This window comes from Heterodontus francisci, chromosome 30 (genome assembly GCF_036365525.1).
Source record: "Heterodontus francisci isolate sHetFra1 chromosome 30, sHetFra1.hap1, whole genome shotgun sequence".
Classification (NCBI taxonomy): Eukaryota; Metazoa; Chordata; class Chondrichthyes; order Heterodontiformes; family Heterodontidae; genus Heterodontus; species Heterodontus francisci.
Window position 1 is genome coordinate 10,372,749 of NC_090400.1, and position 27,475 is coordinate 10,400,223.

General features: G+C 41.4%; 1 protein-coding gene across 3 annotated transcripts in view; it reads left to right on the top strand.

Moving 5' to 3' along the window:
• eif4h (eukaryotic translation initiation factor 4h) overlaps positions 1-27,475 on the top strand; it is a 75,516-nt gene that overhangs the window by 10,341 nt on the left and 37,700 nt on the right. For 2 of the 3 annotated variants that reach the window (XM_068010084.1, XM_068010085.1), the window contains exons 2-3: positions 22,421-22,599; positions 23,729-23,793. In XM_068010084.1, the coding sequence (XP_067866185.1) occupies positions 22,421-22,599; positions 23,729-23,793 (244 nt within the window). The remainder of the gene's footprint in view (positions 1-22,420; positions 22,600-23,728; positions 23,794-27,475) is intronic. The other variant, XM_068010086.1, reaches the window with a different exon arrangement.

Below are 27,475 nucleotides of genomic sequence, written 5' to 3' on the forward strand. Positions count from 1 at the left end.
AAAATGAAAGTTTGAGGTCATGACATCGTGCAACCTCTACTCTCCAATACAAATCAGCTATAGGCTTGCATTATGAAGCCTATGTATAAAATATAAACTGGACTATTTTGTATATTGCACTTACAGTTGTGGCGGTTCCTGCTCATGGAACATATTCTGAAGACAGTGTCTTCTGTAATTGTAGCAAAATAAAAACCAACGATACCGCACTGATCTTTTTACATTATTACAGTTTTGTGAGCTTTTTTAGGCCAGTTACCCCCTATTTTTCAACACCCAATCATCAGCAAAGTGATAGAAGGTGTTGTTGATAGTGCTACAAACGGCACTTACTCAGTAATGAACTGTTCACCAATGCTCAGTTTGAGTTCCTCCCGGACCACTCGGCGCCAGACCTTATTACAGCCTAGGCCCAGACATGGACCAAAGAGCTGAATACCAGAGGTGGGAGTGACTGCCCTGAACATCAAGGCAACATTTGACTGATGTGGCGTCAAGGAGTCGTCGTTAAATTGAATTGGGGTGGGGGAGGATCTCTCCACCGGTTGGAATCATAGCTAGCACAAAGAAAGATGTTTGTGGTTGTTGGAGGCCAATCATCTCAGCCATAGGATATCGCTGCAGGAGTTCCTCAGGGCCGTATCCTAGGCCCAACCATCTTCAGTTACTTTGTCCAAGATCTTCTGTCTTCATAAGGTCAGAAGTGGGAATGTTTGTTAATAATGGCACAGTGTTCAGTTCAATTTGCAACTCCTCAGATAATGAAGCAGTCCATGCCTGCATGCAGCAAGACCTGGAAAATAGTGCAGTTAGGCATGCTAAGTGGTAAGTAACATTCACACCACACAAGTACCAGGCAATGACCATCTCCAACAAAACAGACTCGAACCACCATCCTTGGCTTTTAAAAGGGTTACCATCGCTGAATCCCCCCACCATCAATATCCTTGCGGGGGGGGGGAGTGTTACCATTGACCAGAAACTTAACTAGGCCAGCCATATAAATAGTGTGGCTACTACAGCAGGTCAGAGACTGAGTATTCAGTGGTGAGTAACTCAACTTCTGACTCCCCAACAGTCTGTCCACCATCTACAAGGCACAGGTCCAGAGTGTGATGGAATACTCTCCACTTGCCTGGATGAATGCAGTTCTGACAGCACTTAAGAAGTTCCACACCATCCAGGAAAAATCAGCCTGCTTGATTGACACCTAATCCACCACCGGCGCACAGTGGCTGCAGTGTGTCCCAGCTACAAGATGCACTGCAGCAACTTGCTAAAGCTTCTTCAACAGCACCTTCTAAACCTGTGACCTCTACCACCTAGGGGAACAAGGGCAGCAGGCACATGGGAGCACTACTACCTGCAAGTTCCCCTCCAAGTCACACACCATCCTGGCTTGGAAATGTATCTGTTCCTTAAACGTTGCTGGGTCAAAATCCTGGATCTAGCCACCTAACAGCACCGTGGGTTTACATTAACCACATGGACTGTAGAGGTTTAAGAAGACTGCTCACCACCACCTTCTCGAGGACAATTAGAGATGGGCAATAAATGCTGGCCTTGCCAGCGCAGCTCACATTCTATGAACAAATTTTTTAAAAGCATTATATTTACACACAATGTGATTCCTAATGGCAGCTGTCACCGATACAAGCTTTGCTCAGAAACCATGCTCAAAATACAACTATTCAAGTTGAGTTTTATTTAAGAAAAAACATTACTGCTTTAGTTCCACTTTTCAATAAACCTCGTGGTCCAGTTTAGACAGAAACCCAAAAAGGGATGTTTCAGTAGTTTATAATATCCTCTGTATTCACATATGCTTCTACTCTCTTGAGCCTTCTCTCTGCATGTTAAGGTGACATACTCAGCTGCTGAAGATTGCATCTTGTTTATCCCTGACACTGCAGCTTGGTTCAGTCATCCCTGTTGTTCTGTGTAGTAAAATTGAGCCGCTTGCATCTGCCATTTTGGATCGTCTGAAGCATTCCAAGCCCATCTCTTCATAACTTTAAATTTACTATTAAATCTGCTAAAAATAACATTATTCAGCAACTGTCCCTTGGCTTTCTAGCAATTGTTGTTTTGGTCTGGTGCTAAAAGCTCCCTCAAAGCTTTTATGAATCCTCACCTTAATCCAGTTTGGTCTTCCAAAGAGAAAAAACAACCTTCCCTTACTCTAATCTTAATCAGGGTAAACCACTTCCATCCATTGCACCATTCTTTTCCACCTCTGACTGACAAGTTTATCCCTGCGCATTCTATCAGATTCTTCACCCAGTGGTCACCAATGAGGTCTCAGGTCCTGATGGTTTCCTTTTGGTTGCCTTCCAGGTGTGTGGCCTCTGGAGTTATTGGCATAGCCATTTCTCTAATAACGATCTTGACCCCAAAATTCCCATAGTGGCATTCTGCTAGCAGAAGTCGCCCGCCTAACTGGAGAGGCCTGGACTCCTTTTCAAATTATGGGCACATGGTTCCTACTTTATGTAGGGAGGTCGCATTGCTCCATGCCAGATGAGCTAGCTGGAATGTTGGACTGTCTCCATTCCACTGTGGCGAAGGAGAGGAGTTCCAAGAAGAGCCAAACAAAAATTGGATGTTGGGGTCATCACCAACTTGGCTGCAGCACCACCTATCGTAGGTAATCAATCTTCAACAGTTGGGTCTTTGACTGGTCAAAGTAGGAAAGGATGACTGTCACCCATGGAAGATGTCATTGTATTCAGGAGAGGAGGGGAGAAAATTGATGAAAAAATCTGCAACAGTAGCCTGTGTTATGACGGACTGTAAATTTGGAACCTTTACAACATCTGTCAATATAGCATTTCTCCTCCCCACAAAACTTTTTTGGCTGTTGTCTTATGTTAGTACAGCCATTAACTGAGATCTTACACATCTTTAAAGGTTGCATCTTCCAACAATGTCTTGAGTGGTGGTTTTCTGAAGAAATGGTGGGACTGCAAGCCTCTAATTAACAAACCACTAATGAAATTGTGGGACAAAAACAAGAAATGCTGGAACTACTCAGCAGGTCTGGCAGCATCTGTGGAAAGAGAAGCAGAGTTAACGTTTCGGGTCAGTGACCCTTCTTCGGAACTGACAAATATTAGAAAAGTCACAGATTATAAACAAGTGAGGTGGGGGTGGGGCAAGAGATAACAAAGGAGAGGGTGCAGATTGGACCAGGCCACATAGTTGACCAAAAGGTCACGGAGCAAAGGCAAACAATATGTTAATGGTGTGTTGAAAGACAAAGCATTAGTACAGATTAGGTGTGAATACACTGAATATTGAACAGCAGCAAGTGCAAACCTGAAGAAAAACAACCTGAAAAAAACAGTGGGTAAGCAAACTGAACAAACTAAGATGAAATGAAATAAATGCAAAAAAAGATTGTAAAAAATGTAAGAAGGAATGTAAAAAAAAAGGAAGAAAAAATAACTAAAAATGAAAGTAAAATGGGGGGCTGTCATGCTCTGAAATTATTGAACTCAATGTTCAGTCCGGCAGGCTGTAGTGTGCCTAATCGGTATATGAGATGCTGTTCCTCGAGCTTGCGTTGATGTTCACTGGAACACTGCAGCAATCCTAGGACAGAGATGTGAGCATGAGAGCAGGGGGGAGTGTTGAAATGGCAAGCAACCGGAAGCTCAGGGTCCTGCTTGCGGACTGAGCGGAGATGTTCCGCAAAGCGGTCACCCAGTCTGCGCTTGGTCTCCCCAATGTAGAGGAGACCACACTGTGAGCAGCGAATACAGTATACTACATTGAAAGAAGTACAAGTAAATCGCTGCTTCACCGGTGACATCTGATAATGGCATAGCGATATCAGTGACATATCTGGGACCTCATGAACGTCAGGTTCAATGGCTTATCTCCTTAACTGATGAAAGGAAAGGATAGAGAAGCAGAGTGAAAGATGAAATAGGGTGAATTAGAGTCAAATTAAATATAGAGATAGTGGATTGAGAGCGAAAATAAGAGACAAAGGAAGTGTTTAAATTTTTTACATGAAAATAAGTATAAGATGACACTGTAACCCCATTGAGTTTGGTAATTGTTATATTGCCTTTGAGATGTTACTTGCAGAGGAGGTATGTAAAATGTACAAACATTCTTGATTCAAGAAATATGGAACCAGTGACCAGTAGGCAAATCTCAGAGAGGTGTAAAAATAATAGGGTAATAATAGGGGATTTCAACTTCCCCAATATCAACTGGAATAGCCTTAGTGCAAAAGACTTAAAGGGGGCAGAATTCTTAAAGTGCATACAGGAGAGCTTTTTGAGCCAGCATGTAGAAAGTCCCACAAGAGAAGGGCGGTACTGGACTTAATCCTAGGGAATGAAGCCGGACAAGTGGTAGAAGTGTCAGCGGGGGTGCATTTTGGGGATAGTGACCATAACTCTGTAAGATTTAAGGTAGTTATGGAAAAAGACAAAGAGGGACCGAAGTAAAAGTACTGAATTGGGGGAAGGCTGATTTCAATATGGTAGAACAGATCTGGCCAAAGTGGACTGGGAGCAGCGACTTATAGGAAAGTCTACATCAGACGAGTGGGAGTCATTCAAAAAGGAAATAGTGAGAGTTCAGGGCCAACATGTTCCCATATAGGTGAAGGGTAGGACCAACAAGTCCAGGGAACTCAGGATGTCAAGTGATATAGAGGATTGGCTAAAGAAAAAATAGGAGGCTTATGGCAGATTCAGAGCGTTGAAAACAGTGGAGGCCCAAGAGGAGTAGAGAAAGAGCGGGGGGGTTCTTAAAAAAGTAATTAGGAGAGCGAAGAGCGGACATGAAAAAACACTGGCGGGCAAGATAAAGGAAAATCCCAAGGCATTTTATAAGTAGATTAAGGGCAAGAGGATAACCAGGGAAAGAGTAGGGCCCATTAGGGACCAAAGTGGCAATCTGTGTGTGGAGCCAGAGGACATAGGTGAGGTTTTAAATGCTTACTTTTCATCTGTGTTCACTATGGAGAAGGACGATGTAGGTGTAGAGATCAGCGAGGGGGACCGTGAAATACTTGAACAAATTAGCATTGAAACGAAGTAAGTATTAGCTGTTTTAATGGACTTAAAAGTGGATAAATCCCCAGGCCCAGATGAGATGTATCCCAGACTGTTATGTGAGGCAAAGGAGGAGATATCAGTGGCTCTGACATAAATTTTCAAATCCTCTCTGGCTCCAGGAGAGGTACCAGAGGACTGGAGAACAGCGAATGTGGTACCATTATTCAAGAAGGGTAGCAGGGATAAACCAGGTAATTACAGGCCAGTGAGTCTAACATCCGTGGTAGGGAAACTATTGGAAAAAAATTCTGAGGGACAGGATTAATTTCCACTTGGAGAGGCAGGGATTAATCAGTGATAGTCAGCATGGCTTTGTCAGGGGGAGATCCTGTCTAACAAACTTGATTGAATTTTTTGAGGAGGTGACTAGATGTGTAGATGATGGTAAGGCAGTTGTTGTAGTCTACATGGACTTCAGTAAGGCTTTTAATAAGGTCCTGAATGGGAGATTGATTAAGAAGGTAAGAGCCCATGGGATCCAGGGCAATTTGGTAAATTGGATCCAAAATTGGCTTAGTGGCAGGAGGCACAGGGTGATGGTTGAGGGTTGTTTTTGCGAGTGGAAGCCTGTGACCAGTGGCGTACTCCAGGCATCGGTGCTGGGACCCTTGCTGTTTGTAGTGTACATTAATGATTTAGACGTGAATATAGGAGGTTTGATCAGTAAGGTCACAGATGAAACAAAAATTGGTGGTGTCGTAAATAGTGAGGAAAGCATTAGATTACAGGACGATACAGATGGGCTGGTAAAATGGGCAGAGCTGTGGCAAATGGAATTTAATCCTGAGAAGTGTGAGGTGATGCATTTTTGGAGGACTAACAAGGCAAGGGAATATACAATGCATGGTAGGACCCTAGGAAGTACAGAGTGATCTTGGTGTACTTGTGCATAGATCACTGAAGGTAGCAGCACAGGTAGATAAGGTGGTGAGGAAGGCATATGAGATACTTATCTTTATTGGCCGAGGCATGAATATAAAATCAGGGAGGTTATGATGGAGCTGTATAAAATGCTAGTGAGGCCACAGCTGGAGTACTATGTACAGTCTGGTCACCGCACTATTGGAAGGATGTGATTGCACTGGAGAGGGTGCAGAGGAGAGTCACCAGGATGTTGCCTGGGCTGGAGCATTTCAGCTATGAAGAGAGACTGGATAGGCTAGGTTTGTTATCCTTGGAGCAGAGAAGGCTGAGGGGGGAGCTGATTGGGGTATACCAAATTATGAGGGGCATTGCTAGGATAGATAGGAAGAAACTTTTTCTCTTAGCGGAGGGATCAATAACAAGGGGGCATTGATTTAAGGTAAGGGGCAGGAGCTTTGGAGGGGTTTTGAGGAAACATTTTTCACCCAGAGGGTAGTTGGAATCTGGAACACACTACCTGAAGGGGTGGTAGAGGCAGGAACACTCAGAACACAAGGGCGGCACAGTGTTTAGCACCGTAGCCTCACAGCTCCAGCGACCCGGGTTCAGTTCTGGGTACTGCCTGTGAGGAGTTTGCAAGTTCTCCCTGTGACCGCGTGGGTTTCCGCCGGGTGCTACAGTTTCCTCCCACGGCCAAAGACTTGCAGGTTGATCGGTAAATTGGCCATTGTAAATTGCCCCTAGTATAGGTAGGTGGTAGGAGAATGGTGGGGATGTGGTAGGGAATATGGGATTAATGTAGGATTAGTATTAATGGGTAGTTGTTGGTCGGCACAGACTCAGTGGGCCGAAGGACCTGTTTCAGTACTTTATCTCTAAATAAATAAACATTTAAGAAGTATTTAGATGAGCACTTGAAACGCCATAGCATACAAGGCTACGAGCCAAGTGCTGGAAAATGGGATTAGAATAGTTAGGTGCTTGATGGCTGGCACAGACACGATGGGCCTAATGGCCTGTTTCTGTGCTGTACAATTCTATGACTCTGACCCATCATCACAAACTGTGGAGTATCCAGTGGGACCACTATCCTGCTGCTTTCATAGGAACATCAGGATTGCGAGTTGAGAAAAAGGCCATAGTCCATCTAGTTCGCCATCTGCCATCCTGATAGTCCCATCTCTCAAATGGAGATTTTGATTAATAATAATAAATCTCTATATCATTCTACATCAGACCTAGAAATGACATGAGGAAAATCCTAGTGGTCGAGAGCTTTAGGCACCATGGGTCCAAAGTCACCTTTTTCCTCTCAAGCATACTACATTTACCACACCTTGTATCATGTCACTCATATGCTATATCCCCAGTTGTTATTTTCTGGAAAATTTTATCTGCTTTGCATTTGAATGAATTACCCATTCCGAGCGTTGAAATAGCTTTGTGTCCTTAAAATTACTGTTTTATGACACTAAAGGGAGAGTGGATGGCAAGACGTTTCCAGCCAAATACATTAACCACCTGAATATAAAATTATTGCTCTACTCCTACATCATAGGAACAGGAGCAGCCCATCTAGCCTGCTCTGCCATTCAATACGATTGTCGCTGATCATCCACTTCAAGTTAAAAAAAAAAGCCAAAACAGATTTTAAAGAATAATAAAAGTCTCTAGAAACAATTCGCTCCCTACTGGAGTGAGATTCCATAGCCTCATTGGTCCCTTTCTCGGTGTCCTAAGTTCGGTGTAACATCAGGGCTCTAAAGCACGCCATTACCAAGATCCTCAATAACATTAATTACCAGCCCTATATGCTGTGCTGGGAATAATTCCAAATTACATCATGGCACCAACTATTTTGCAATCAGCATTAAGTTCAGTTAGGAACCTCACGATAAGAAAGGACTTTTTATTCCAACTTTAGCGAGGTGCAGAGTGGTGCAAATCGTCCAGTAATTTATGGATAATTGGAACTCGAACTATATCTCTCTGCAAATTGCTGGATTTTTCACAAATTAATAATTATGAGCGACATTAAGGAGCCATTCTAACAATGCTACTTCATCAATTTCTTGCCCAGTATATATTACAGAAACAATGCTGTAATATCTCCTCAATTTCCAGCCAAATACATTAACCCATTAATTTTCTGTTAAAAGAAACTTCTCTTCAAGTTCAACCTCTGGCATCACACTTCCAGCTTTTTAAAGTTTGTTCCTCTGTATTCAATGTATAGTTTCAGAATGGAGAGATTGGAGCTCAATACTCCAATCAAAAATCCTCTTTATATGCACTAATATATGAGAGACGCAGCAGGAAATGTATTTTAATTTTTTGGTGCATATGTTGGTCCACAAAATTACTAGATGCTTTCAACAACTTATTAAGCTTCAGTGATTTTTGTCAACCATAATGTTAACTCAGCATCCTGAGATCTATTAGTTAAATAGAAACAACATAGATGTTTTAAAGCTTAGTTTAATCAGCTTAATCACTGGAATCTTCATCCACTGGAACATCATCGTGAAGACTTTGGTAATTCGTTTAACATCTTTATGAAACTTTCACCAGGTTTGGGAATGCATACTTTAAATTACTCTGCCTGTACAATTGGTGGTTTGTTTTCTGATTCTTTTTCCATTATCTTAGGGCGAGAACTCCCCCCATTTCTTCTCTCAGTAATTTCCCCTCACCAATCAACCCTATCTACTATTTTGCTGATGATTCCAATCTACAACCAGCAACTTCCATTTCTCTTGCAGTGCAGTCAGTAAATCATTAGTTTTACTTTATTACCCCTGCTTGGCAAAGAAAATCATATGTTCCTTTTCATTCTTTGAAGGAAGATACAGTTGCTTTGTATCTTTTTCAAGTCCAGACATCAGTTGTCATCACACCTTTCATTGATCACGGAGTATCTGCTGACATTCTTTGTTAATGGTAGGTTGATTATGTTGTTAAAGATACACATGTGAAGGGCATAATTAATTAAGGACTTAGAGCAGATACAAAGACAGCCTGCTGGGACATGGGTGGGGGAAGAAGGGCGTTGGTTGGTGGGAGAGGCAGGAGGCAGAGATATGTAACACTGCATCCTGTAAATAAACCGACTATCAAGAAAATGATCTGTGTTTAGCTTCATTCTTCACCATTTGGCTTGGATCTGTTTCACATTCTTGGCTTCACTATCTCCTTTGATTCTAAATAACATTTCCACATACCATGAGTTAAATGTGTGCCAATGTGACATCAACCCTTATGAATATGGAGAAACCGAATGGAGTTCACAAGAAGTCACAAACGAACACCTTGTGAAACACCTGATGCAGAAGATTCCTGCCTTCAGTCTTCCGTGAAGCTAATGGGCAACCTAAACTGCATCCGATCAAACCATGGCAGATGCGGATACCTGATGTACGAATGGAAAATTAAACCTCTCCAGGCGACTGTGGTCACCCAGAAGAGACCATGGAACATATAAAGAATCAATGCCCGATTTACAAAAAAGGAGACGTCAATCTTCATACTTTGCAAGTTTTGAAATAATTATCTGCCTTAACCACCTGAATATAAAATTGTTGCTCTACTTCTACATAGGAACAGGAGTAGCCCATTCAGCCCATCGAGCCTGTTCCCCCATTCAATATGTTTGTATCTCATCATCCACTTCGATGTCTTTTTCCCACACGATCCTCATATCCCTCTTTGTCATTGGTATTTAGAAAGCTGTCAACCTCTACTTTAAACATACTCAATGACTGAGCTTCCACAGCCCTATGGGGTAGAGAATTCCAAAGATTCACAACCCTCCGAGTAAAGACATTTCTCCTCATCTCTGTCCAAAGTGGCTTCCCCCTTATTTTGAAATTGTGATCCCTGGTTCTATACTCCCCAACCAGGGAAAACATCTTAGCTGCGTCTACGCTGTCAATCCCAATAAGTATTTTGTAGGTTTCAATGAGATCACCTCTCATTCTTGGAAAGTCTAGAGAATACAGGCCCAATCTTCCCCAATCTTCATAGGATAGTCCTGACATCCTGGGAGCAAGTCTGGTGAACCTTCATTGCACTCCCTCTATGGCAATTAAATCCTCCCTAAGGTAAGGGGGCCAAAACTGCACACAGTACTCCAGGTGCCATCTAACCAAGGTTCTATACAATTGAAGCAAGACTTCGCTACTCCTGTACTCAAATCCTCTTGCGATAAAGGCAAGCGTACCATTAGCCTTCCTAATTGCATGCTGCACCTGCATGCTAGCTTTCAGTGACTTATTGACCAGGACACCCAGGTCCCTTTGCACATCTACACTTTCTAATCTCTTACCATTTAAGAAATACTCTGCACACCTGTTCCTCCTACCAAAGTGGATAACCTCACATTTTTCCACATTATATTCCATCTGCCACGTTCTTGCCTACTCACTAAGTCTGACCAAATCCCCTTGAAGCTGCTTTGCATCTTCCTTACAACACACATTCCCACCTAGTTTTTTGTCATCTGCGAACTTGGAAATATTTCATTTGGTCCCAACATCCAAATCATTGATATAGATTGTGAACAGCTGGGGCCCAAGTACTGATCCTTGCGGTACCCCACTAGTCACAGCCTGCCAACGCGAGAATGACAAGTTTATTCCGGCTCTCTGTTTTGTGCCTGTTAACCAATCCTTAATCCATGCCAATATATTACCTCCTATCCCATGTATATTACTATCTATACCATATTACTATCCAATCAGCCATAAGAGAGAGAGATTACTAAAGCTGCCATCACAAACCTTTCTTTCCTCGATGACTCTTTACCCCTCAACAACATCAAGCTTTATCAAAAAAATTAATTCAAGACTTGAATACTTTCCTCTAATTCATGGAGACTGTTCCGATGTACTTCTGGCCAGGATATGAGAGAGAGTTTGCCATTTGATAAGTGATCCTTTCCTCAACTCAAGCCTTCAACTTTGGCCTGTTGCAAGTTTTCATATTAATTATGTATGTATAACTATATAAATTTTTTTTTGTAATATTCCCTATTGCGGAATCTCTTTGGCTGATATATTGTGACCTCTTAAATCCTCGATGTTTTTAAGCATATCTCATTGGCTAATGGTGATCATGTGAAAGATGCATTTCCTGTTGCTTCCAAGCATTTCATTGTTTTCATCTAATTATATGGCCAACCCAATTGTTGCAATTTAATTGACAGGCCATTAGATTATTGTTAGTCAAGATAGAGCAGATGAAAGAGGCTTTTGGCACATTTGTGTTTAGTCTCCAGTAATGACTTAATGTAATCACTGTTCATGGTTTCTAAGCGCTGTTGTTTGTCCATGAGATAAATGTCACTAAAAAATCTGAGTTACCATTAATCTTTGGTAACCATAAGAAGGAACAACATCTCACTGCCAACATTTCAATTGATACTTCTTGGCCTAGAAAAATGTATTGGGATGGTAATAAATGGCATACAAATTGGGAGGAGAATTTTCTACACGTCACATTCATTGTGAAATTATGATGGAGATGTGTACTGCAGGCAGAAGATCAATAGAAAATCAGGAAATTTTTGTACAATAATTGTACTAAATGTATCTTTTAATTATTTTTGTTTAAACTAATACTGGATATCAGGTAGTATTGTATTATATTAATATTTCTCTCTCTTTTACTAGTGTTCTTCCTGTCTTATTTCAGCTAAGCTCCAAATTAGCCACTCTATTCACGTTGATATGAAGATACATTGCACTGTCTAACTCACCTTTATCCCCTAGATCTCAAATTGGAATTCCTTGCCTCCCTCGGTTTTCCCTTCCTCCTACAATCTACTGATGCTTAGATCTCAAGCTTAGCTTCACTTAACCACTGCTTCTTAATTATTCTCATTCTTTCTCATGATCTTTGAAAACTTAGCATGTATGTGCTCTTCATCTGGATTACTTGGTTTAAAAAAAGAAGCTACTAGTTATTGTGGTGTTGCAGTTGCAAATTATTTAGATAATGGGGTCAGGCAATGAGTAGGCCCTCCTCACCCAGTCCATTGGGCTGCATGGCTTTGCACTAGACTGATTCCAAGATTGGGAAAGGTTTTCTTTTCTGGAGCCTGCAAATAGAGCGACAATATACCTTCACAAAGTGAATATAAGATTTGTAGTATGAAAAGGCCTACCTTATCTTACGATTATTTTTCTTGCCACAGTTTTCAGCTTGGTCGTTTCTGCACCCAATTTTCCCACCAATTCTCCCTACTGCTACCAGTAGTAATTTAATTGCTGCTTGTTTATTAGATAGGGAGTTAAAGGAGAAGGATAGCCTTGAGTAGAGTTATTTTACAGAATCGTAGAATTGTTACAGCACAGAAGTAGGCCACTTGCCCCTTTGTGTCACCACTGGCTCTCCAAAAGAGCTATTTACTTAGTGCGACTCCCTGACCCCCTCTCCGTAGCCCTGCACATTCTTCCTTTTCAGATAACAATCCAATTCCTTATTGAATGCCTCGTTTGAACCTGCCTCCACCACACTCTCAGGCAGTGCATTCCAGATCCTAACCACTCGCTGCGTGAAAAAGTGTTTCCTCATGTCACGATTGCTTCTTTTGCCAATTACCTTAAATCTGCACCCTCTTGTTCTCAATCCCTCCACTAATGGGAACATTTTTTCCCTATCTACCCTGTCCAGACCCCTCATGATTTTGAATACCTTGATCAAATCTCCTCTCAACCTTCTCTTTTCCAAAGAAAACCGTCCCAACCTCTCCAATCTATTCATGTATCTGAAGTTGCTCATCCCTGGAATCGTTCTCGTGAACTTTTTCTGCACTCTCTCCAATGCCTTCACATCTTTCCTAAAGTGTGACACCCAGTTCTGGACACAATCCTCAAGTTGAGGCTGAACCAGTGTTTTATACAAGTTCAACATAACTTCCTTGCTTTTGTACTCTGTGCCCCTATAATGAAGCCTAGGATGCTGTATGCTTCATTAACTGCGTTCTCAGCCTATCCTGCCACCTTCAATGATTTATGCACATATACGTCGAGGTCCCTCTGCTCCTGCACCCTCTTTAGAATTGCACCCTTTATTTCTCTCCACGTTCCTCCTAACAAAAAGAATCACTTCATACGTCTCTGCATTAAATTTCATCTGCCGCTTGTCCATCTATTCCACCAATCTGCCTATGTCCTTTTGAACTTCTACACTATCCTTATCACAGTTCACAATGTTTCCAAGTTTTGTATCATCTGCAAATTTTGAAGTTGTGCCCTGTACACCAAGGTCTAAGTTATTAAAATATATCAGAAACAGTGAGGGTCCTAACACCAACCCTTGGGGAACTCCACTATAAACCTTCCAAGAAATATCCGTTAACCACTACACTCTGCTTCCTGTCACCCAGTCAATTTCGTATTCGTGTTGCTACTGTCTCTTTTATTCCATGAGCTATAACTTTGCTCTCAAATCTGTTGTGTGGCACTTTATCAAATGCTTTTTGGAAGTCCATGTACACCATATCAACAGCATTGTCCTGATCAACTTTCTCTGTTAACCTCATCAAAAAAACTCCAGCAAGTTAGTCTTAAACACAATTTGCCCTTCACAAATCCGTGTTGGCTTTCCCTAATTAACCTGCATTTGCCCAAGTGACTATTTCAATATAGATTACTCCGACCATCCATGTAATATTAGTTACTATCTCCTTTAACTCCACCCTGTGAAGACCTGCTATTTACACTAGGAAAACAGGCGTGCCAAAGAAGGAAATTATCACCAGCACTGTCTGGAAGCTGGTGGAGCCACAGAATCCATTGTAGGATGGGATCATGTGGAAGACTGAAGGGATCTTGGAGGGTGGTCCACGCTATTACTATGTTAACAATAACCAGACTGTATTTAATATCAACCTTATATAAAACAAGGGCTGAGTTTCAAGCGCCATATCCCATCTATCACCAAGATCACTTACTTCCATCTTTGCATTCATCCAAATTCATATTTTATCCCCACATACTTTAACATCTAGACTCAATTTCTACAGTGCACTTCTCATTGACCTCTGGTCACCACCCTCCATTAACTCCAACTTGTCCCAAACTCAGCCACTCAAATCCTATCCTACACAAATGGGGCAGCACAGTGACGCAGTGGTTAGCACCGCAGCCTCACAGCTCCAGCGACCCGGGTTCAATTCTGGGTACTGCCTGTGTGGAGTTTGCAAGTTCTCCCTGTGTCTGCGTGGGTTTCCTCCGGGTGCTCCGGTTTCCTCCCACATGCCAAAGACTTGCAGGTTGATAGGTGAATTGGCCATTAGCAATTGCCCCTAGTATAGGTAGGTGGTAGGGAAATATAGGGACAGGTGGGGATGTGGTAGGAATATGGAATTAGTGTAGGATTAGTATAAATGGGTGGTTGATGGTCGGCACAGACTCAGTGGGCCGAAGGACCTGCTTCAGTGCTGTATCTCTAAACTAAACTAAACTAAAACTAAACAAAGTCCTGCTCATTGATCATTGCTGCCCCAGTTGATTTACACTGGCTCCCTGTCCACCCATGCATCAAATTAAAAATCCTCATCCTCATTCAGAAATCCCTCCACAGCCACTCGACTTATGCAACCTCCCCCTGTCTCCGTTCCCTGCTGTGCCCTCTGACTGTCTGATTTTGTATTCCCTGCTATTTCTGCTCAGTTATTGTTAGCACAGTCTTCAGTGGCCCGGCTTCTCCAGAGGTCACTCCCTAAACCTTTCCCCCTTTGTACTTCTCTGCCTGCCTTTGCAAGACTCCTTAAAACTTATTTCTTCAGTCAAACCTTTAGTCACCTCTAAATGCCTCACAAAGACTGCATATGTTTCTTTCTTGCTCTGTCATGTACCTTGAGATGTTTTTTGATGTTGAAACTCTATATAGGTGCAAGTCATTGTTAATATATCAATTAATTGTAGGTGCTTTTACAATGCGGATACCATTATTTCAGTGGATGTTCAGGAAGAATTCTCAGTACAACAGTATGTAGAAAGATGGATGAGCATCATGTTGTCAGCATAATTACCTGTCATCCATGCCGACATTGTTCTAATGTAAATGCCACATAGGCCTCTAGCCTGTCTATAACAATTACCAAACATTGGTGCAAAGAGTCATAGAATCATTAAGGTACAGAAGTAGCTCATTCGGCCCATCAAGTCCATGCTGGGTCTCTGTAGAACAATCCAGTCAGTCCTATTCCCCGGCTCTATCCCTGTAGCCCTGCAAGTTTATTTCCCTCTAGTGCCCATCCAATTTCCTTTTGAAATCATTCATCGTCTCTGCTTCAATCACCTTCATAGTCAGCGAGTTCCTGGTCATTACTACTCGCTGTGTAAAAACACGTTCTTCCTCATCTCCCCTGCAACTCTTGCCCAAACCTTAAATTTGTGTCCCCTAGTCCTTCTACCATTAACTAATTAGAATAGCTTTTCTTTTTTTACCTTATCTAAACCTGTCATAATCTTGTGCAGCTCTATTAAATCTCCCCTCAATCTCCTTTGTTGCCAGAAGAACAACCCCAACTTCTCCAACCTAACCTTGTAGCTAAAATTCCTCAACCTTGGAACCATTCTGGTAAATCTCCTCTGCACCTTCCCAAAGACCCTCACATCCTTTGTGAAGTGTGGTGACTAGAACTGGATGCAATACTCCAGTTATGGCCTATCAAGAGTTTATGAAGGTTCAGCATATCCTCCCTGCTTTTGTACTCAATACCTCTATTTATGAAGCTCAAAATCCCATATGCTTTGCTAACCACTCTCTCATTGCCACCTTCAAAGATCCATGCACATGAACCCCCAGACCCTGCACACTCTTTAGAACTGTGCCATTAAGTCTATATTGCCTTTCCCTATCCCTTTTACCAAAATGCATCACTTCACACTTCTCTGTATTAAATTCTATCTTTCACTTGGCTGCCCATTCTGCCAGCCTATCTATATCCTGTTGCATTCAATTGGTACCATCCTCCCGTTCTACCACATCTCTAAGTTTGGTATCATCGGCAAATTTTGAATGTTTACTCTGTATTGCAATATCCAAGTCAATATAAGAAAAAAGCAGTGGTCCTAGCACTGAACCTTGGGGAACACTACTGCCTACCATTCTCCAGTCTGAAAAACAACCATTTACTGTGACTGTCTGTTGTCTGGTATTCAGCCAATTTTTATCCAAGCTGACACAGACCCTGCTATTTCATTAGCCTTAATTTTGTTAACCAGCGTTTTTTGTGGTACTTTACCAAACGCTTTCCTAACATCCATACAGACAACAATCGTTGCATTTCCTTCATCAACCTTCTCTGTCACTTCAACAAAAAATTCAGTTTGTTACGACCAGGTGTGAAAGGTGTCTAGGGGTCTCTTACTGTCTTCACCTGGTCTTCTTGTAACAGGGTTTAATTTTAAACATACTGTGTTTTAGCTCCCCCTTTGTGAATCCTTGTTCACAGCTTTCCAATTATAAGGCAAAGAAATGAGCATAAACAGGTTTTCTTAGGTTTAAAGAAGAAAAGTGAAATTTACTAAGCCTTAAACTTAAACTCGATTTCAGTTAACGCCTACGGATACATGCCGCACCCCATGCTAGCATGCATACACGATACGCACATGCAAACAGAGACAGAAAAAGAAAATGGAGAGGTTTGAGGCAATATCAGAAGAGTTTCTTGTTTACTGTGCTTTGAGCTCACTGTAGTCCTTTTGTCAATAGTCTTGCTTTTTGTTGGGACCCAGTATTCTTCTTGAACCTTGTTCACTGTAGGAAACCTTTCTCTCTTGGGGTTCATGTGTCTTCAATGATTTCCGAAGCCAGTGAGATGAGCGAGACAGGAGAGAGGTGTTCTCAGTCCAGGAGAAAACAGCTTTCTGATTTCAAATTCGTTGTTGGAAGTTCAAATTCACAAAACTCCAGACAGTTAGTCATATGACCAAACCGGTCTGACCACGTCTGTTTGTGTATTTGGCCATCTTAGCAGTTAACCTGGAATGCTAGCGTTTCCACCTTCAACATCTAGTAATCAAAAGTCCATTGTGGATTAAATTGGAGCAGGGAATAGCCCCTTTGTTCTTTGAAGTACTGTCTGTTGATATGCTAATGTCTCTCTCCAGCCAAAGTCTCCAATTGTTTTTTAAAGGAAGTTCTTATTTCACCAACAACAGTCCAAAATCAATGTTCATGTGGCAAAATTAATTTTCCTCATTCTTGGCAGATGCGGGGATTGCCTGACAAGTTAGATTAATCAAAACAATCTGCCTTTTACAAATCCATGCTGGCTCGCCTTAATTAACTCAAACCTCTCCAGGTGATTTTTTTTCCCCCTGATTCTTATGAATTGGTTTGAATGTAACTTGTAGCCACTGCTTCAGAGCTTGGATATAAGATGCTGTACTCAAATCTCATTGTGATAATCTTGCTGAACGTGTGTAAAAAGACTGGAGGTAAAGATTTGGAAATTAAAGATTGAAAATAATAGTTTATATTTTGCTTCTAATAATGCTCATTATAGACTGAAGGTAAATGATACATTGTAAAACCCAATGTATTGTTTGTACCAGTGTGAAGATTGCAATATTGTTTATGCTGCTGTTTGCTTACTATTTAAATCTCAAAATTGCAGCAGTATATACAAGTCAGTTCCTTCGCTGGCTGTTGGCACCATTCTCCATGTAGATATAATACATATCTGGTATCCGAAATTGGGAAATGTCTGCATATTTATGTTTAAAGTAAATAAACAATTAGCGGACTAATTGATTATACTTCAAAACCATCCATTCTGAATGACCACACTTTAAGTGTCTTTCAAAAGGTAATTACCTCCAGCTGTCATATCCCATTATATATATAAAAAACAAACTTCTTAAGAAAAAATTTATTAGGATTTGATGTCAGTCTGGACTGCAGTTTACAATTTGTGTATCTTGTTGGTCTCCTAAAAATTGCCCATTGTTTGATTTCCTGGACTTTTGTCCACCTGTCAACATGTCAACCAAATATTTTGTCAACTTGTATGTTGTGTGGGCTTCCACTCAAAGTGACGACTAAAGACGACCTTCAAAGGTATTGCTTCTATGCCACAATGGATCATTTAGACAGAGGTCCCAGGGCTGGTTTCAAGTTTTTAGTTCTGCTGTTTGGCTGACGTACATTCAGAGTGGCCAGAACTTTACACATAGCTGCTTATGTATTGCAAAAAAGTGATCTCTCATTTTAGACTCAGCCAGAAATCGAGAGAATCCGATAGTCTTAAACAATCACACAGTTGTGTGTATTAAAAGTAGAGTTGTATGTGTAGTATTTTGGCTAACTTTCTGTAAGTCATCCAATGGTAAATAAATTCATTTAAGTTTTAGCCTGTAGGAAGTGGGTCTAGCTTTCTTTTAATATTTTTTACCTTCTGGATTGTCAGGATGCTTCCTATGTGAATTTTAGTCAGAAACTTGTGATTAAGATTAATTATTAGACCAAGTATACACAATCTCAAGATTTTCAGAATGTGAACTCTTTGGACAAACTGCCATCTAGTCGTTGATATGAATAAAAGGTGTTGGAAAAGTCTCAATGTTAACATCTCGGCTTATGAAGTGTCTTTTAGTTCAAGTGAGTCAAAGGTAACAGCAGCATTCAAACATGATTTTTGTAACAACTCTAACCCTTTAACATTATGTATTACACACAGTGGCACAGTGGTTAGCACCGCAGCCTTACAGCTCCAGCGACCTGAGTTCGGTTCTGGGTGCTGCCTATGCGGAATTTGCAAGTTCTCCCTGTGACTGCGTGGGTTTCCTCCGGGTGCTCCGGTTTCCTCCCACATGCCAAAGACTTGCAGGTTAAAAGGTAAATTGGCCATTGTAAAAAAAATTGCCCCTAGTGTAGGTCGGTGGTAGGAGAATTGAGGGAAGGTGGGGATGTGAGACGGAAAATGGGTTTAATGTAGGATTAGTATAAATGGGTGGTTGATGGTCGGCACGGACACGGTGGGCCGAAGGGCCTGTTTCGGTGCTGTATCTCTCGATAGACTCAGTCTCTATGACTGTATGAGAACATCATGAATGGCGGTTTCTATATTTTGTTCAGCTCATCAGATTACACACATACATGTGATAGAAGATTAGAACATACCACTGTATATAGATTATATAATAGTGATTAATGATATGCAGTATTCTTTGAATACTGTGGTATGTTCCTTATAAATGTTAAAGTTTCCCAAATCTTGGAATTTCCTGCAAAGATTTAATTAAATGAACAGCCACAGATCACAAATGAAAACAGATATTGTCAAGACATTGGGCTCTAACAAACAATTGAATACATTGCAGAATTTCATGATGCACCAAAATATTCTGCGTCATGTTAGAATTTAATTTTTCATTTAGATTTTTGGGTGAATTTTATTATTGTTGAAGTGAGAGGGACCAGTGCTCGAGGAATAGTACATTTCTGCATTTTGCCATCCAGCATGGTAGCGGCCAGCTCCAGAGCAAAACTCAATCTTGGTGCAAGAATGTTGTCGTGCAGGCCCCTACCTGTCAAGAATTGGGCAGGTTAATTTTGCCACATGGACATTAAATTTCAAATTGTTGCTGGGAGGAAGAGAAGGCCTATAACAAGGGGTTGCAGGCCCCTGGCTGGAAGGACATTTTTGCATATTACCAGACTCTGCCTGGAACAAAGGACCATTCCCTGACCCACCCAATACACAAAGCCAGAAGTGGTTATACTAGTCACGTGACTACCCTGCTGGCCAATTTGGGGATTTTTATATAGTAGAGACAGTGTTTGAACTGGCCGAAAGCTCTGTGCTCCTGGATTGAAAACACCTCCTCTCCTCCTGTCTGCTCCATCTCTTTCTCACCAGCTTCGGAATCCATTGAAGACATATGAACCACAAGAGACAAAAGTCTCCTACAGTGAACAAGGTTTAAGAATACTGGGCCCCAAAGAAAAGCAAGATCCATCTACAAACAAGGACTCTACAATGAGCTCGAAGACGCGTAACAAAAAAACTCCAGATATTGCCTCAAACCTTTCCACTTTATTTTTTGTTTTGCTCTTTTCTATCTCTATTTGCATATGCGTATCACGTATGCATGCTAGTGTGAAGCACGGTGTGTATCTGTAGGCAGTAACCAAATTAGAGTTTAAGTTTTTATAAATTTCACTTTTCTTTAAACCTAAGAAAGCCTGTTTATGCGCATTTCTTTGCCTTATAATTGGAAAGCGGTCAACAAGGATTCACCAAGGGGGAGCTAAAACACTGTGTGTTTAAAACAAAACCCTGTTACAGTAAGACCAGGTGAAGGCTGAAAGGGAATCCCTAGACCTCTTTCTCACCTGGTCGTAACAATGTGCTTTGACTTTCAGTTTGAGAAAAGCATTTCCTACTGCACCAGTGCACTATTTCTATTTCCTGTACAACTTGCTTTGCTGAGTAAGATTGCCAATTTGTGATAAATATTGGACATTTTCGTGCAATGATTTCATAGCCACTTAGATCTGGATTGAGATTGCCCATACTCATTGTGCATAAGACTATTGATGCTGGTGAGACGATTTGACTTTAATCCAAGGTCCATAGGTGAAAAAACATTATGTTCAGTTTCATTCACAAAAAAGACATATTTTTGGTATTTTGATATGGACTGCAGTGGTTCAAGAAGGCAGCTCACCACCACCTTCTCAAGGACAATTAGGGATGGACAATAAATGCTGGCCTTGTCAGCAATGCCCATATCCCATGAAAGAGTTTAAAAAAAAAGATATTGGCTAACATTTCTATAAGTGCACTATTTGCCCGCTCCCCTGTATTTGTATTGCAACAACTCCCTACTGTTGAGAAAGCACTCAGCACAATCATCAAGTATAAGTTGCAATTTGCAAGCTGGAGATTTGCGCATTCTTAATGTCAAGAGTCCCAGTAGCAATCTATTATTACCAAGTTAAATAATTCATATAGTGGTTGCTGTAGTCATAAGCACATGCTGTTGAAGGATTAAATTCTCATTGCTACCCAAACCTACATATACAGATTGTGCTGACACTGGTTAAATATACAAGCAACAAGAGATAGCAACCAGTTTCTGCATAAATAATTTACCATCAGAGTTTACTTAAAAGTTAATTTAATTTACCACACAAAAGGCCGATTACCAAAATTGCGGCTCATGGAATAGGTGGGTCAGTGTCAGCTTGGATAAAATATTGGCATAAGGACAGAAAACAGCAAGTCGTGGTAAATGGTTGTTTTTCAGACTGAAGGGTGGTAGACAGCGGTGTTCCCCAAGGTTCAGTGCCAGGACCACTGCTTTTTTTGAGATACATAATTGACTTGGATATTGGAATATGGAATAAAATTTCAAAATTTGCAGACGATACCAAACTTCAAGATTTGGCAAATAGTGAGGATGATACCAATCAACTGCAACAGGACATAGATCAGCTAGCAGAATAGGCTGATAAGTGGCATATAGAATTTAATACAGAGAAATGTGAGATAATGCATTTTGGTAAAAGGGATGGGGAGAGGCATTATAGACTAAATGGTACAGTTCTAAAGCGTGTACAGGGACTTGGGGTTCATTTAGATCTCTAAAGGTGGCAGGAGATATTGAGAGAGTATTTAACAAAGCATATGGCAACTTGGGCTTCATAAATAGAGATATAGAGTACAAAAGCAAGGAGGTTATGCTGAACCTTTATAAAGCTCTGGTTAGGCCACAACATCCAGTTCTGGTCACCACACTTTGGAAAGAATGTGAGTGTTCTCGAGAGGTCACAGAGGAGATTTATCAGAATGGTTCCAAGGATGAGGGATTTTAGATAGAAGGTTAGGTTGCAGAAGCTGGGGTTGTTATCCTTGGAACAAATGAGATTGAAGGGGGATTTGATACAGGTGTACAAGATTCTGACAGGTTTGGATAGGGTAGACTAAGAAAAACTATTCCCATTAGCTGATGGTAAAAGGACTAGGGAACGCAGATTTAAGATTTTTGGCAGGAGATGCGGAGGGGATGTGAGGGAGAACTTTTTTATGCAGTGTGTGGTAATGTCCTGGAACACTCTGCCTACGCGGATGTTGGAAGTGGAGTTGATGAATGAATTCAGAAGGAAATTGGATGGGTGCTTAAGGGAAATAAACTTGCAGGCTATCGTGATAGAGCTGGGGAATGGGACTGATTGAATTGGTCTGCAGAGAGCTGGCATGGACTTGAGGAGCTAAATGTCCTCTTCAGTGCCGTTATCACTGTATGAAATCATGAAAGTTTGGGTAGGGAGCAGGCAAGGTCGAAGTGAGGAGTGGAAGATATGTAACAGTTTCTGAGTTTTAGGACAATTTGATAAAACTGAAGCTGCCTATGCCAAATCTTATGAAGTCGTTCAATAAGATGAGATAAACTCAGGTTCTGGATAAATGTCACTTGGGACAGCCTGAAGATTGACTTTGTTTTGTATTGTTTCAGAAGATCTCGTGTTAGTGGTGCTCGAAAACAGAAGGAATTACCGACAGAGCCCCCATACACAGCTTATGTAGGAAATTTACCTTTTAATACTGTGCAGGGAGACATTGATGCCATCTTTAAGGAGCTGAATGTGAGGAGCGTTCGACTAGTCAGAGACAAAGAGACAGACAAGTTCAAAGGTATAGTGCTCAACAAGTTTTGAGCTTTATTTTTATGCAAATGCAAGTTGTAAGTTTGTTTTATAGACTTGAGATTTAGCTGCCCTCTTATTTTAAAGACCTGTTTTCCTTTTGATTACTTAATCTTCGTTACAGCTTTCAAAACTTGCACTTATTTCCTAACCTATAAACTGGATGAGTGATTTTCAATAAATTTTTATGAATATTATAACCATTTCTTAATTCTTTTAATTAAAAAAAACCTTGAATCCAGATTATTTTATTTGAAGACAAAATCTTTAGATTTTCAATTTTGCTAGAGTCCTGTGTTGTAAAATGAAAAACATTTTAAAAAGCAGTTCCGAAGAAGGGTCACTGACCCGAAACGTTAACTCTGCTTCTCTTTCCACAGATGCTGCCAGACCTGCTGAGTGAATCCAGCATTTCTTGTTTTTGTTAAAAAGCAGTTATGCTATTGTAATTTAGTAGTCATTGCCCTTGACGTTACACTGATGTACTGATGTAAGAATGCTTAATACAGTGATTTGAAATTTGTCTCTCTGCTGTTTAGCAGAGGTTTTAACCCATTTACATCACATTCCAGTCAAATATGGCAAGGATTCTTACACCGTTTTTCCACAAGCTTCTGGGAGAGTTCTTTTCTATCACCTCTTCTGTTGTGATACAAATTCTGGTAGCTCGCATGTGTGGCCAGTAATCACGTGTAAGTCTTCACAATAAGGGTGAGCAGAATATTCAACTATCAGAAGCATCACAACATATCCTGTTCTCATCTAAAGTCTGCACTTCCAGCAACACTCACTGAAAAGCGATCACCAGCACAGAGGGTGCGGTCAGCTGCATTGCTTTGACTACCATTGTAGCTAAGATCAGCTTACAAACCAGAGACCAATCCTCAGGCCTATCTCTCTGGCCTGTATGGCTCCATTACTGAGTAGATAAACTCACTCAGCCATCCTATAGTTGAATAGCTTACAAACATTCAGCAAAAGAGGCATTTGTTTTGTCTCTTTGTTCTAACTCATTTGAAATAATAGCTGTTTATTTGGTGCCACAGCAGTTGTGTTTATACACATGCTTATGTTGGTGATCAGTATTGTGTGTAAAATTGAATTTAAATGTTTTTCAGGTTTCTGTTATGTAGAATTTGATGACTTGGAATCTCTTAAAGAAGCTTTGACGTATGATGGAGCGGTAAGTATTTTTGGTAGCAGCCGACAAAATATTGAACAAATTGTTCTAAATACATTCCAAACTTCAGAACAACTATTGCTTGTGAGCATACTTTGTCAGAGAATATTTCATGCTATATAATTTTTAACTGGGCAACTTGTACACTAGATGTATTTTAAATTGGTAGCAATAGTTGGGCCTTATGAATCATTTTCGAGCTTGGCTGTGGCTCCTGATGTAAAGCAACTTCCTTTAACGTGATGTCAGGTTAACTCCAGGCTTTTGGGAGTATTGTTTTGTAAGGGTAACACTATTATTTATGTGATTTTAGAATAACATTTCTTTTGTGTCATGCTTTCTAAGCATGTCATCTAAATTGTGAGCATTAAACATGTTTAGCATTCGTTAGTTTACTTCTTCATCGATGTGTGTAATGGCATGAAATTGGGATCAGTAGCACCCTTTGTTTGAGCACTACGGCTGCTGTTTAGGGTCTGAAATGGTGCTTATGGTGTGCACTCACACGTCTGGGGCAAGTAGCGCCACACATCATATTGGTGAGGGCATTGGGTGTATATGCACAGTGAATGTCCACCGGAAGTATGCAGCACTGACATCATAAAGCTGATTAGATGCCAGCGGTGCCATTTTGGAACTCAACCCTCCACCTTATGCCCTCTCTTAACCTCACACAGCTGAACACATGTCCAGCAGCAGGAGGGACTGCCCCACTGACCAGGGCAATTTAAAGGAATCATCAACTACTTGCAGGTTAGTAGCTGGTTGATTTATTCTGGGTGTTGCTTCGATTTGATTCTACAAGTGTTTGCAGCCATTAAAGTTGTAAAAGTGGGAGTGGTGTGGCAGGTGCTCATGGAGTTTTTTTTTACTGACTTCCAGGCTTCTGCACAAACCAGTTGCTCCCAGGCATGGGTGCATTAGTAACCATTCCCCGTAGAATACACCATGATTTGGAGAATGAACAAAGGCTACATAGAGCAGAACCAGCTGCTAGAAGAAGGAGGAGGGGAGAAGGGTCTCAGCAGGAGGCCATATCTGCCCTAGGTATTCAGGAAGAAATTTTTCTACCTGAACCTGCAGCACAGAACAATGTGTGCAATGTCTGTGCCTCAGTAAGGATGTCCTCACTGAAACCTGCAGCTACAGCTGTAACCTCAGAGCAGGGCAAGGACCACATTGTCTGTGGCTGTGAAGGTGACCATTGTGACGAACTTTTGTGTCTGGCTCTTTCCAGGCTGAAGCTGGAGACATTTCACAGTTTGCCATCCATTGTTGCATAAGGGAGGTCACAGATACTCTTTGTTCATTGAGTTAACTTCATTTTGTTCTCTCTTGCCAGAGAGAAGCAGGCACAGCAAGCATGTGGCTTTACTAGGATCACAGGCTGCCCCATGGTGCTGGTGCCATTGACTGCATGTACTTCGCATTGTGGGTACCACATGTCAACTCTGCCCTATATCGGAACCGAAATGGATTCCACTTCCTCAACATCTAGCTGGTGTATGACCATAGACAACGAATCATACCGATCAATGCCCAATATCCTGGCAGCAGTCATGATGCCTTAATTTTGTGGCAGTCCGCCGTGCCAGCTGCATTTGAGTCACCCCGGCAAACCAAAGGGTGGCTACTGAGCAACAAGGGCTACCTGCTGACGACATAAACGATGACTCCGGCGTGCAGCCCACGCACAGGTGCACAAAATGCATACCATGATGGCTGTGCTACAACGAGAGATATGATAGAGCAGACCATTGGCATACTGAAACAACGCTTCCACTGCCTGGACCGCTCTGAGGAGCTCTGCAGTACTTGGCAGAACGGGCGTCAAGAATCGTCATGGTCTGCTGCATGTTGCATGACCTCTCCATCGTGAGGGGACAGCGCTTGCCACCACCTATGTGGTGAGCAGCTCAGGAGGAGGAGGAGCATGAGGAGGAGGAGAGGAGGCAAACTGGACAGCCCCTTCCTGGTCAGGCTGTCTGTGAAAAATTCATCTGAGTGCAATGCTGGTAACTGCAACCCCAATTCCCTATTCACCAAACGTCCCTCTCACTGACCATCATTGCGTATACTTGGCCGCAGTGCAAAAATAAAAACCACCACAAAATAAATATTCCAAACCAAATTTATAAATTAAATCATTCCATATTGCATACAAAAGTCAATAATCACCCTTGTGCATTCCCTTTGTGACTGTCTTCTGAGTGCCTTTGCTCGTCCTAGTGCTCCTACATGTGCTACCTGAGTGGCTGCAGCATGGCTGGTGGAAGGTTGAGAATTTCAGTGGAGGAGACTGCAAATGGCCTTGGAGGACGACCTCAAGCAGCTCTGAGCCTAGAAGGCCTGGCTTCAGACTACACTATTTCAGCAAGGGCAGCAGCAGTCTGTGCTAGCAGACAGATGGGCAAGGACATGGCAGAGTGGCAGGGGTAGGAGGACGAATGTTGTCTTCCTGTTCGAGGACAGCAGGGTCGTACTCTATGAAGTCACTGCCCCAGACAACAGCTCAGCAATCCCAGATAGAGGACAGATTTCTGGACAGCTGTAACACCCTGTAAGTCCCTTTTCATACTTTAATCTACAGCCCTGATGGCAGCAATCTGACCTTGCATGACAGCAGTTTAAGCTTGCATGGTAGCAAGCTGACTTTGTCTGAGCTTCCACTGCTCAAAAACTCAGCAAGAAAGATCTATCCATGGCTTATAGAATCATAGAATAGAATCATAGAATGGTTACAACACAGGAGGAGGCCATTCAGCCCATCATGTCCATGCTGCCTCTCTGCAAGAGCAACTCACCTAGTCCCACTCCACTGCCTTTTCCCCATAGCCCTGCAAATTTTATCTCTTCAGATAATTATCCAATTCTCTTTTGAAGGACTAGATTACTAGGAAAGTTAAGGATAGTATTAGATTAAAAGAAGAGGCTTACAATGTTGCAAAGGACAGTAGTAAACCTGAGGATTGGAAGAGTTTTAGAAAGCCATAATGGGCGACCAAAAATTTGATAGGGAAAAAATAGAATGAGAGTAAACTAGCCAGAAATGTAAAAACAAATTGTAAGAGATTTTACAAGTATATAAAAGGAGAGTAGCTAAAGTAAACATTGGTCCCTTAGAGGCAGAGACAGGAGAAATTATATCATGGAGAATGAGGAAATTGTAGAGATGTTAAAAGATTTTGGGTCTGTCTTCACAGAAGACACAAATTACATACCAGAAATAGAGGGTAACCAAGGAGCTAATAAGAGTGAGGAACTTAAACTAATTAATATCAACAGAGAAAAAGTATTGGAGAAACTTAAGGGACTAAAAGCTGACAAATACCCAGGACCTGATGGCCTACATCCGAGGGTTCTAAAGGGATAGCTGCAGCGATAGTGAATACAATGGTTATAATTTTCCAAAATTCCCTGCATTCTAGAATGTTCCCAGCAGATAGGAAGATAGAAAATGTAACACTGCTATTCAGGAAAGGAGGGAGCGAGAAAACAGGGAACTACAAACCAGTTAGTCTGACATCAATCGTCGGGAAAATGCTGGAATCTATTATTAAAGCAGTCATAGCAATGCACTTAGAAAATCACAGTATGATCAGACAGAGTCAACATGGTTTTACGAAAGGAAAACTGTGTTTGACAAATTTGAGAGTTTTTTGAGGATGTAACTAATAGAGTAGAT